This window comes from Centrocercus urophasianus, unplaced genomic scaffold, assembly GCF_019232065.1.
Source record: "Centrocercus urophasianus isolate 14NV4802_14NV808 unplaced genomic scaffold, USGS_Curo_1.0 seq_57, whole genome shotgun sequence".
Taxonomy (NCBI): Eukaryota; Metazoa; Chordata; class Aves; order Galliformes; family Phasianidae; genus Centrocercus; species Centrocercus urophasianus.
The window spans coordinates 473798-486213 of NW_024885166.1; the positions used below are offsets into that span (position 1 = coordinate 473798).

General features: G+C 44.4%; 1 protein-coding gene across 5 annotated transcripts in view; it reads right to left on the reverse strand.

The window, feature by feature from the left end:
- Positions 1-791: 791 nt before the first annotated feature.
- The window catches only part of TLK2 (tousled like kinase 2), a 43484-nt gene continuing 31859 nt past the window's right edge, over positions 792-12416 (reverse strand). For all 5 annotated transcript variants that reach the window (XM_042836041.1, XM_042836042.1, XM_042836045.1 and 2 more), the window contains 9 exons: positions 11211-11308; positions 10816-10897; positions 9091-9182; positions 8099-8188; positions 7457-7626; positions 5852-5990; positions 4844-4955; positions 3718-3825; positions 792-3343 (listed from right to left, as the gene is read on the reverse strand). In XM_042836041.1, coding sequence (XP_042691975.1) covers positions 3170-3343; positions 3718-3825; positions 4844-4955; positions 5852-5990; positions 7457-7626; positions 8099-8188; positions 9091-9182; positions 10816-10897; positions 11211-11308 — 1065 coding nt within the window. In that variant the 3' untranslated portion in view covers positions 792-3169. The remainder of the gene's footprint in view (positions 3344-3717; positions 3826-4843; positions 4956-5851; positions 5991-7456; positions 7627-8098; positions 8189-9090; positions 9183-10815; positions 10898-11210; positions 11309-12416) is intronic.

The following is a 12416-nucleotide window of genomic DNA, read 5'->3' on the forward strand; positions in this document are numbered from 1 at the left end:
CTGCTGCTGAAAGGCAGCCGCCAGCTCCTGCTGTCCAAATCTGTGTTGCGTCGCCCCAACTGGTGCTCGGGACCAAAAAATTAATCAGTTGCAGCAGCACAGAGGGAGCCGCGCTGCTGTTGGTGTTTGGTTTCATCTGAGCTTTGCTGAAAGTTCTTTCTGACCCCGAATGTGAGGAGGGTGACGTCAGGGCTGCTGGGAGCAGAGGAATCCTCACCCATCCTGGGCACAGCTGACTGCTCCCTGCCTGGCAACTCCTTGCCATGCAATGGGGATCTGGGCTGCAGACCGGGCCCTGCAGCGCTTCATCCACCTACAAGTGGACACAGTGCCTTCAGCTGCCAAGGTTTTGTTGCCTTCCCCCCCCTCCCTTCTCTATTTTATAGTTTAAAAGCTGTTGAGACTTGGCTGGATGAAATGAAAGGAGCTGGACTCCTTCTTGCTGTTATTCCAGGCCATCAGCTTTCAGCACAGCCGGGGCAGAGCAGGAGGTGCACACATTTTCATTAACAGACACAAAAAGAAACATTACTTTGTAGCCCAAACATAATCAGCTTCCAAAGGCAGCCGCTACTCCAGCAGAAACGAGGGACAAACTCCACTCTGATTTCTTCCTCCATCTTCCAGAGTTCAATCGGTCAGCAGTCAAATAAGACTCAATGATTTTCAGCTCCCTCTTCTCATGCAGGGATCCCAATGGCCTGAGCTGCTGAGCACCACCTCCTCCATCCTCATCCTGCAAACACCTCGTGCCAACACTACCAAGGGCAAAAGAGTGAGAGCCAAGCAAATCAGTTTCTTAAAACTTATTTTAATATCCATGTCTCATCTGTTGGGTAGAGCCAAAACAGTCTGGCCTGGTTTAAGTTACAAATTCTTCATACACTTCTCTTTAAGTAAATGAACAGTGTGGCAATAGGGTCTGTTATTGGAAGTGAAACCCGTGCTAACAAGGTGCTGCAGCTGGAATTCTACCAGGGTTCTTTACTGCTTTCAGCCCCAGAAAAGGCTAATGCTGTCCCCAGGCCCTGAATGGGTGTCACACAGCAGGAATAAATGCATCGGACACAAAACTACTCACACCCACAGAGATAGCACACACTGTATGGCCAAGGAACAACAGGGCTGGGATATAAAAAACCCTTTTAGAATTCTCCCCTATGGGGACAGGCACCAGATCAGCCATGGCAGCAAACAGGATGAAGCAACAACCTTGATTTTGCCCTACAGATACGTGGAATCACTGCTGGCTGAACAGTTATTTCTGGAACAGACCAGCGAGGATAAAAGGACCACAGAATGATGGCCGAGTATTTAAAGATGCAATATTTCTTTTGTTTCAAATACAACAGTTGGGAGACCACCTTCAAACAGCTGCAATAAAAATCAAAGCATGGTTCCGTGCTTCCCAGATCAATTTGCTTAATTACTCATTTTTTTTCAGAACAAATAACACATGTTAGCAGAGGATGGCTTCCAGTAAGGCAGGCAAGTGCAAGTTCCCTCAGAAAGTGCAAAGCTGACAGCACTGCTTGCCACAAGGCACCACGCAGGCACTTCATGCCCACACGCTGCTGGAGCTGCAGGAGCAACCTGGAGGTGCCATGCAACAGCCCCGTGCATAGGATCACCTGTTCTTTAAACAAGGCCCTGGAAGGCAGCAGTGGCACCGCCTCTCTCCCTTGAAAAACTTTGTTCTTGAATACTGCATCTTTAAATTTGCCTGGCCAGGGGCTGCTGCCACATGTTAGGAACGCTCCAAGCTGGCTGCCACATGTTCAAGCGCTGCACTTTTCGGTGTTTTCAGTCCTCCTTCAATGCAGGGGGGAAAGGGGCACGGTGGGGACAACAGGCTGATGTTTGCCAGCAGGCAGATTCCAGCTGGAGGTGCAAGCCCCCTCCAGGCAGCTTACAGAAGGGCGACAGAAATAACGAGGAGATTTGTTCCCTTCTAGAACATCGTCTCCTTCCCTTCCACTCGCGATCTGGTGCTGCGATGGCAGCAAGTTAGAAAAGTCAGCAAGTTTTAAAAGGAAAATGCTAAGGGAGAGAGGAAGCTTTCCTGCCAAGTCACCTAAGTGAGAAGAACAAGACAAGCCTTCTTTCTTCAGCTTTGGATTTCTGTAACATGAGTGAGATAAGCACAGCACTGCGCGAGCACAGATTACACCTGTGATCGACTGAGCTGAGCTCCAATTCTTTCCTGTTCGCTGCCTGCCTCCTCAGCAGTCACCAGATATCATGCTCACAAGAGCAGAGAGCAGATTATGAGCACGTCAGGGGGTGTTTTCAGAAAGAACAGCACTTCAAATAAATTAAAAAGGTGCAACCGTTGAGAGAGCGATGAAGCAGCAGCTGAAAACCTGGTGGCAGTCTGGACTGTAATCCACTCTGAGCACAGGAGATCCATGCAGGCCTGCCTGTGAGCTTCACCGCCTTCCTGAGAAGGTGAATGATTTGTCAGAGGCCACCCCAAGGGAGCAGAAAGCTGCAGAATGCCATCAGCTTGTTAATACGGGTTTCACTTTGAGACCAGAAAACTGTTTTCTTCCAAAAAATTGTTATTTTTAAAAAACTGAAATTAATTAGGGGTAAAACACTAACGCTAGTGCCATGAACAGGCAGGATCAACTTTTTTCCCCTCCAAAGGGCAAAGAGTCATATACCATCCCCAGCTGAACCTTGGTGCTTCGAGCTTTTCAGGAGATGTTACCTAAACTTTATTAAAAGAAAAAGAACAATGTTTAAATATCAACACTGGACTCGACCAGTCTTTTTTTCCAATGTCCACATTCTTCATATGAAGCACACACGGCGTCCTGGATTCCCCAAGGCTGCATGTTCAGAAGTTCACAGTACGTGGAACCACGTCTTTTGTTTTGTTTTGTTATATTTTCTTGAGTTTCCCCTCCTTGTTCAGAGCAGCCACACTTTGTGGTCATTTGCTGGACAAACCTCAAGCCACCTCCTATCCACATGGCTTGGCCTAGATGCCGAAGGTTTCCTTGATGAGATTAGATGTTGTCATGCTCTATGGATGGAAAAAAGCAAGAGAAAAAAAGCACCTGGTACAGGTTTCTCAAGACCCTTGCGGATTCCTCTACTCCAAAGCCGTTTCTGAAAGTCTTTTTGCCGGTTTCTCAAGCAGTTTTTGGCCTATTACTCTGTGTCAGTTTGAAGAGCTGTTATTGGACGATCCAGAGGTTGATGCAATCGCAGCTCCAGCTGGGCTGCTTGTGGATACAGATTTGCGGATGTGAGGCAGCAAGTATGGGTCACAGGCCAGCTGCTGGACATCTATCCGATCCTCCTTTCGGTAGGCCAAACAACGCCTGATAAATGCCTGCAGATACCCCCCAAGGCAAAACAAGAATTAGCAGACTGACAGGAACAGGAAGCTCGCTTTGATAGATCTAACTCTTTGGGAGCTGGGCCAATCTGACAACCCAGCGCTGAAATTCCTTCCCCAGTGATTGCACAGACAGCTGCTGTGCCAGAAGCACATCTTCTAGCAGGAGAAAGCACGGGTAGAGACGTGCTGTACTCCATTCGACCCTGAGGCTGACAACAACAACGATGCAACAGATCGCTCTGCAGGAGGCGAGAGCTGAACACAAACTCCTTGCTAGTAAACTGAAGGAAAGCCAAAAGGAAGGAACCACTGGTGTTGGCTGCTGAAGGGCAACGCAATGTGACCGAACGCTGCTGAGGACTCACCTTTGCTTCTGGTGTGACTACTGGCTTTGGAGGGAACTGCACCTCGGTAGCTTTCAGAATCGTGTTCTCCTGGAGAATATCTTGTTGTGACTGGTTGTGGCCAAAGGGCTACCAAAAAAATAAAAAAAAACAACCCCAAAACAATAGTAGTTAAAGACTGATGACAGGCCTTAAAAAAAAAATCCCATAGTGCTACTGTTAATCATCACTTGACATCAGCATTTTTCCAGGCAAGAAGCCCATGAACACTGTGAAGGTGCTTGCAGATTCCAGCCAGATGAACATCCGACACACTGCTCTGTTTCTGAACTGAACTAAAGGGACACCAAGCTGGAACACGTCCGGGGTGTCTCCAGCTCAGGCAGGAAGCACCTCCATGTGCTTGCAGACATCATAGGTCAGCTCTGTCACATCAGAGAGGACCCTCATCCATCTGAGCGGCCAGGAGATTCACCTCCTTCAACCCCTGCTTGGCTGGTTCCACTGTTTGTCTGACTGACACCACAATGTTTCTATCAGCCCAGGCTTTCCCAATTCCTGGTTACCAAAGACTTGTAAACACGAGAGCTTATGGAATCCTTTTCCTGCCCAACCAACTCCTTCTGATGTCATTAAAAAAAGAAAAGATTGCCTTTTCTCAGAACAAATCACCTCTTCCTGAAATAGACTCTTCCCTTCCAAAAGGCATTCTAAAAACATTTAGTCTTTCTATCTATTTTATTTTAAAACTCTTGCAGCTGTTGAGCAATATTGGGCCTGACAAAGACTCTGCATTCAAAGAACAACATCAGAACATTGAAAGCATGATAAAACAATGCCAAACAAGAATGCCAGGTGCCTGGCACCGAACGACACACACATTTTGCCCATTATCATCTCACTGGAAATACGACCATCAGGAAAGATGTTCTGAAGAATGTTGCTTCTGAAAGTATTGCCACGTGGAGCAAAACACAACCTAACAAATTATCCTCTCTCCATTAATATGGACTCTGTCTCGGAACTGGTGGCAAGGAGACAAGGCAAAAGCACCTCCTAGTCTGGCAAGGTGAAGGGAGCAGAAGCCAGGGCTGCCTCTCAAAGGTTTGGGAATCACTGCTTGGAAAGAGGTTACGTGCTCTCTTACCTTTCTGCCATAGAGACATTGATAGAAGATGACCCCTACTGACCAGACATCAACTTTATTTGAAATCTTTGGAGGTTCTTTCCCAACCACGAAACATTCTGGTGGCAAATACCTGATTAAAAAGAATGGACAACAAGTTATGAGTATTATCTTCTAATACTTACAGCCATTTTGTTTAGAAAAGAAGACATAATCTGGCTTGGGATTCAAAGAAGCCAGTTTTGATCCTGTGCATCTAAGATCACCACTGCCATACCACTGCTTTTCGTGAAGACCACAGACCCAAGGGCTCTCCAGACACTGATGGTCTGAATTACTCAGCACGGTCAGTTTCCTTTCAACAGAAGCACATAAAATAACCTTGTTTTCTTTCATCTTCAAAACTGGTATTTGTTGTCAAAAGGGCTTGGCCAACAATTTCACAATAGAAATCCACAGCCAAAAATATGTATTTCTAGAAATTCAAGCCTAGTTGGCAGTTCACAGAGAAAGCTTTGCTCAAACTACAGCTAGTTTTTGCTTTTGGAAAAGAACAGGCCTAAACATTTGTTCACACAACATGGAAGGCTTTAACAAATGTTTGTGTACAAATGCTGCCCACAGGGACACACTGCAGTTTGGGTAACATCTAATAATTACATCCTGTGGTACTTAATGCAGGTCTTGCTCTCAGCTGCATCACTTGCAGTGATGACATCTGGCACTGGGAGTCAAGTATTGCTGCAAATATCTTTCATATGGCACTTGGAAGTGAAGCTGTGGCTACAAACAGTGCTATGAGATTTATGTAAGTTGTAAGAGCTAACTCTATGGATTTTCACTTCTCTTCAGTGGAATGCTCTTTCCTTCTCCCTCATGTACCTGCATAGTATTCTCCTTCCCTGATTTACAGGGTCTCTACCATCTCAAGCTGGCAATGGCAGCACATGCAGAGCTAACACAGATGCAAAGAGACCTGGAAACTCTTCTTGATCTTTAAGCTGCAAGTGCCCCACAGGTGATGCTTACCAGTAAGTACCAGCCCCCTGCGACGTCAGCTCCATGCCATCAACAGAGTTGTAGCTGTCATCATCCATGATTTTGGAAAGCCCAAAATCTGTGATTTTTATCTCTCCGCATGCAGTACCATTGACTAGAAGAATGTTACCTAAACAGAGGAAGGAAGCAGTCTCTTAGAAATACATTTAGCAGGGAAAAGCAAGAATAAAATTGCATGAAGTCTGGTTCTCTACAAGAAAGCAAGCATCCTACAAAGCACAGCCAGCTGCAGCTGCCTGGGGTAGGTGTTTTAAATTCAGAGACAACTCAGCTCCCTCTGACTGCTAGATGTGATTTATCCATCCTCAAAAGGCTCAGTTGCCTAACATTACTTGGAGCCTTTGGATTACGAGCCCTATTCTCCAAATCAGCTTGATGCCCGTGCTGTTTTGACCCCTCCCAAAGGTCCTGCTAGAAGGGCAGGTCAAAAAGAAAGACTAAGCAAAGAAGCAAACATACACAGTCATGACTCATTCTGTCCAGAAGTCCTGACTTGCCCCAGTCTCTCAACAGCCAGAAACTCTCTCCCTTCCTGGCAGTGCTCCCCAGTGGCTTTCTAAGCTCAGAAAGACAATTACTGCTTAAGCAAGAGTCTTTCATAAATCCATCAAGGATCAAGAATTCAGATCATCACTGTTTTTCTCAAAGCATACAATAAAACAGCAGAATTGTGTGTGGTGGCAGCAGATGAATCACAGCTTTAGACAACTGCAGGCAGAGCTCTGCTGCATGTTCAGACACAGCAAGAACAGCCAACAGCTGGGGGACGGAATATGGTCACTAGAACAGTGCAACAGCACCACCTCCTGTACAGATTCCTCTTGCTGATGCAATAAACCACATCACAGAGTTACACAATACGAGGTGCCACCAGTAAAGGAAGGCAAACCAGAGACAACTGTCTGAAGAGGTGGTTGAATTTTACTGGACTAGGAAAAAGCAACGTAGCCAACATCCCAGAAGAGAGCACTTCCATTTCTGCCTTCACTACTCTATCCAGTGCCACATAGAGCCCTGCAAAAACATCTTTCAAAGGCCCTTCTGCTTGGTAGATGCTAATGAATGCAAAGGAGGACTGGAGTGTGCATGTCCTCTGCTTTGTGAGCTGCCACGTCATAAAAACCAAACCAACCAAAAACCTGAACACTTCCCAGCTTCTGCCCCCAAGATTTCAGGCAGATGATTACAGAAAGAATAAGCCAGAAGAATGGGAACATAAAACACACTAGTAATTATGGGAACCTTTATGAAGCAATAACAGAAGCTCTCAACAGCAGAACACAAGCAGGACATTGAGAAACCAAACACAGACACTTGGTGGTTCAAGAGCTCATTTCGAATAAAGAGGCTACTCTTTCTGGAATGTTACTTCCTTGTTTATGTTGCAATTCTGGGAGACAATACCCTTTTCACAGAATGTTCTATGCATTATAGCTTTTTCTTCTTGCAAGTGTGTTTTCCCAGGCAGGACCGTCTCCTTTTTGCTGCCTGACCAAAACAAACACCCCCGCTTCAATTACAGCCCATTACTTTCAGTTAGCATCCTCAAGCACGTCACCTACCAGCACAGCATACCTGGTTTAAGGTCATAGTGTATGATGGGAGGTTTGATTTCATTTAGGTATTTTAAAGCATTCACAATCTGCATGATAATGGATCGCGCCTCCTTCTCCGACATTAACTTGTGCTGCTTCAGGTAGAAGTCCAGATCGTTTCCCTCACAGTATTCTAACACTGTACAAAACCTGAAGGCAAAACAGCAGCAGTTGTAATTAAGGCATCTGACAGAAACCAGACCACTTTGTTGTTGTCTGTCTGCAAGTCTCATCTATTCGATCAATACATTAAGAGTCCTCCAGCCAATTAATCTCCAAAATTAGGGCACCAAGAGCACAATCGTCAACGCTCAATAGTACAAAGGTCAGATACGTTCCATTTAGCACCAGAGCAGAAATGGAAGCAGTTTTGGCTGGGGCATGTGTCCAGGTCAACAAAAAGCAAGATTTACAAGCAGAGCATCACATCTGAAATAACAGGGCATGCAAGACAGCATCTCTAGAAAATCTGTGCATGCTGCAACTGCCTCAGACAGCAGACATCTCTGCAGCACCTCTGCAAGGCACGGATATACCCTGGACTCTGCTGTAAGATTTTGAGATCAAAAACTTTGTGGTGGATGGGTCAAACCGAGTCAAAGCACACAGCAATGCAACTTACGAGTCAGTGTCCAGTGAAAAGTAGTCGTATAGCTTAACTATTCGAGGATGATCCAGTTCTTTGTGAATTCTGTACTCCCTACACGCATGTCTGAAAATAGGAAAGTGGGAGCATTAGTCACACAAGTGGCATAACTCTAAGTTCTGCAGAAGGAGCACCCAGACAGTCCCAGTTCAGTCACAAACCCATGCACATCACACAGCTTAAGAAAAGGCAGGCAAACGAGGAGCTGCTCAGAATAGTTTTTGAGAACCACAGAATCCAAGTGTATCAGATTCCCAGATGCTGGCAGCACTACAAAATAACTTAATCCTGATTAATGGTACTGCTCGCCAAAACAGAATTATCTCATAATAAATCGCTATGGGATCCAAGATAGCTGAACGCAAAAATCAGCAAGTTCTAGAAAAATTCCAGGATGTTCAACAGTCCAAGCTTCAACTCCAGCTTAGCTTATGCCACTGACACGTTGAGGAAGCAAGATCACAGTTTTGTCTTTGAAGTTCTGTGAAAAAATTTTGGCTGTGATTCTGCAGCACTTATCTAATCCATGGCATGAGGAAGCAAGTGTTACCAATGCTCAACAGGCTTCTTGCAGCCCTCTTCTAGGCTGTGACAAGTTATTCCTATCACCTGTGGAAAGCTCAAGTATTCTAGGAAACAAAAAGTAGTCTTTCAACATGCAGGTGTGTGCCTGGAAGATGGGCACGAGCACTTTTTTCCTGCAAGATCTTACACATTTTGAAGAGAAGCTGCTTTAGTGCTTTCTTTCTACAGCACCACTGGCGCTTTAAAGCCTCGTGTTTATACAAAACTGGGGGTGTGTGCACATATTGAAGACATTTCTAACATGAAATAAATTTTACAAGTAGATGTTGGGGCAGAGTGGCTTTTGAAATGTGGTAAAACATAGGAAAAAATGGCTGCCTGTTCACAGACAGTGAAGAACTAAACACAACTTGGGGACGTGTCTGTTTTACAGCCTTGCTTACTTGTGATAGTTTTCTTTCTTCTCATCTCTCCAGTTTTTATTTAACTGGTGTATTTTCACAGCTACGTATCTCTGTTCTGTTAAATCAAATGCCTGCAAAGAGAAGATCTGAGCATCAGTAGGAATCACAGCCTCAACTTCACGCTGCAGAAGCAGACAAGATCTAGCAAATCAATCTCCCCACCCAGGAAATCAGCATTACAACAGACTGAGCGAAGAGCAAACCCACATTTTGATGTAATTAGTTTCACTAATGAAACCAAGCAACTCTGAAAACAATTGAATATTCTGTGCTTTGATCTGACCCTTCCCTATGGGATTCAACTAATGCTGCATTTATTCTGACATTTTACTACCAGTGCTACAATGGGGATCACAACGGCCAAATTACTGAAATACAGCCACTCAATCACTCTGGGAAAGACTTTGTCACTATTCCCCCAACCAGCTCACTTATTTTTCTACACTAAGTTGAAAACAAAAATGAAAATCACACAGCAGATCTTTAATACTTTGTTTCTGGTAGCTCAGCTCTCCATCTTGAAGCAAAATGTCTCAGCTTGTTTAGAAGCCAGAGAATTCGAGGGCTGAACTGTGTAATGCTGGTGCTGCATGTCCAATATCTTGCTATTTAGGCAGCCTTTAAAGAACAGATCACTGGAATTGTGCTCTTGGGGAAATGAAGAAGTCTGTTACTTTGTCTGAGAGCAGAAACATCTAATAATTTACAGGATTGGGTAAAATCCTATTGTAAGCAAACAAGGATAATCCACATCCAGCTGAAAAGCTGTATACTGAACTCCTAATGCTTAACAGATCAGCATGGACCGTGGAGAAGAGAAATAAGCATTTCTTTGTTTTAGTAATGTAATTATAACCCTCATGCACAGTCAGGTATGAAGCATTCCTATGCCCTTGCTTTCACCTTTCGCCTGTGGAGCTCTGCATTTCTACTGAGTCATCAGAGACTCCAAAGAGAAACTGGGAGTACTTGCAGGCAGCACTCCCTCTTGGCTACCTGAACAGTAGGCCCCTCTGGTTTGGGTACCTGTCGTTATACTGCATCAAAATAATAAATCATCATGATGTTCCCAACATTTACATTGGAATAGTTACGTTAATTCTACCCAAATTCAACATGAATTACAGACTACTGGCTGTAAGTGGAGAATATTTAGCACTGGAGAGGATTTAAGTGTAATAATCAAACAAGAACCTCCAAAGTATCCTAAGTCTTGGCCATGCAAAGAGTACTGACAGACAAGCACTCCTCAGTTCCAAGGACTGCACACACACCCAGTCTGCTACTTCAGACCATAAAACGAAGAAAAAAGCCTTTTACCCCCAGGAAATAAAGGCTTTGCTCCTATTTATTTTCTCTTTTATTTACAGCAAAGCTCAGACTTGCTATGCCATCCTCAGTAAAACTTAGCCACGTTAAGGTATTTGTGTACAGCACTTGAATGCTAGGCTTCTGTCCTGGTGAAACCTGCAAATTTAGTGCAATGCTTTCTTAAAACATCCATTTGCAGGAAATTTGACCTCTGAGGACGTGAGCAGAACCTAAAAATTTCAAGCCTGCTGTCTAATACAAGCCAGATGTAACATGTGTTCTGTTCTTCCTTCCACAACCACACGCTCCATTGTGAAAATGATTGTGAGGTTCTGCTTACTGTGGGATTTCACTGCAGATTCACACTGCATCAGATTGGCATCTCAAATTTACCTTATATACTTCACTGAAGCCTCCTCGACCCAGAAGATGTAGCAACAAATACCTATCGTTTAGCGTTGGATGGTCTTTAAATCTGGCAAGAAAGACACACTTTAACAACACTGACAATGAACTATAACAGATTACAGTTCTTATACAACTTAGAAACATTTTTTTATATTGAGACTAAAAATATCAGAACTGGCAGATTTGATGCTATTTAATCATTTTCTATTGATACAAGGTTATATAACGATACTTTGATGTGCTCAGAAGCCTTTGCCCTGCCCCCTAGGCTAATGACACATTAAGGTGAAACACTGATTTAAGAAAATATACAGTATTTGCAAATCTGATTTGTCCCCTTCATAACAGCAATACACCCTCTATGACTCCCGCGGGCTTACTGTGAGTTATCTTCATTGTGTATCCTTTTCAATTCCCTGATATGTAGATTTCTAACCCTCTCTAGCCGTTCCAGCTCTGCCTGGATCTCTGCTTCTTCCTGTGCAAGAGAAAACCAAAAAGAAAACACGACATTGTTTCAAATATTATAGCCAGCATTTCTACCTGGAGTCACAAACATAACTCCACATGTAAACAGGTCATTGGCAAATAATGTGTCTGGGAAATGAAAAAGCTGCTCACAACCATGGTATCACAAAACCATAGCATGGCTTGGATTGGAAGGGACCTCAAAGATCATCAAGCTTCAACCCTGCTGCTGCATGCAGGGCCACCAATCTCCATTTAATGAGTCGGGCAGAAGGTGAAAGGAATCACAGAAACACAGAATGGCCTGGGTTGAAAAGGAGCACAGCGCTCATCTGGTTCCAACCCCCTGCTGTGTGCAGGTCACCAACCAGCAGCCCAGGCTGCCCAGAGCCACATCCAGCCTGACCTTGAATGCCTGCAGGGATGGGGCATCCACAGCCTCCTTGGGCAAACAGACCAGGTAACTTTGTTTAAAATGGCAGCCATTCATCCTCCAAACCCCTCTCCCCTTCTGCAGGCTAGCTGTGTGAGAAATCTTTTAAGATTGCATCTTCAAAAACTGGGACGTGATGCTTAAAGAAAGACATGCTATAAATACAGAGACTGGCATCCTGGGCTTTGACACGTAGATAACAAAAGCAAATGAGATTTTTCTGAAGTACAGACTTTGGAATTTGAGAAGCCATAAAAAGGGAATGTTTGAAGGATGCAGGATGATGTGGCCTGCCTGACACTTTACACATTACATGTGCATGGTTCTAACTTAATGTTATGGAAACGGAGATTTCCAGTACCAGATTCTGTGCTCACCTCTTATAGACTATCAGTGTCTATCTGGTAGTAGAAAACTACCACAGCACATAAATGTTACAATAATCTTCCAACACATCTCAGGGTACTGTGTTTTCTACCCAAGAAATATAAAAGCTGCCTAACTCAGAAATGGAAGTTACAGCGAACAGCTTCTGTAGTAAGACATCATTGGAACGGACAGCGTGCTCCAGTTAACAGGGGCAAGGCAAGAAAAGGCTTGTTCACATGGGAGTAACAGCCCTGACACCACACTGAACCACATGTGCAGTCTGAAGTTGAGAAGCAGGAATACCTTAACACACATT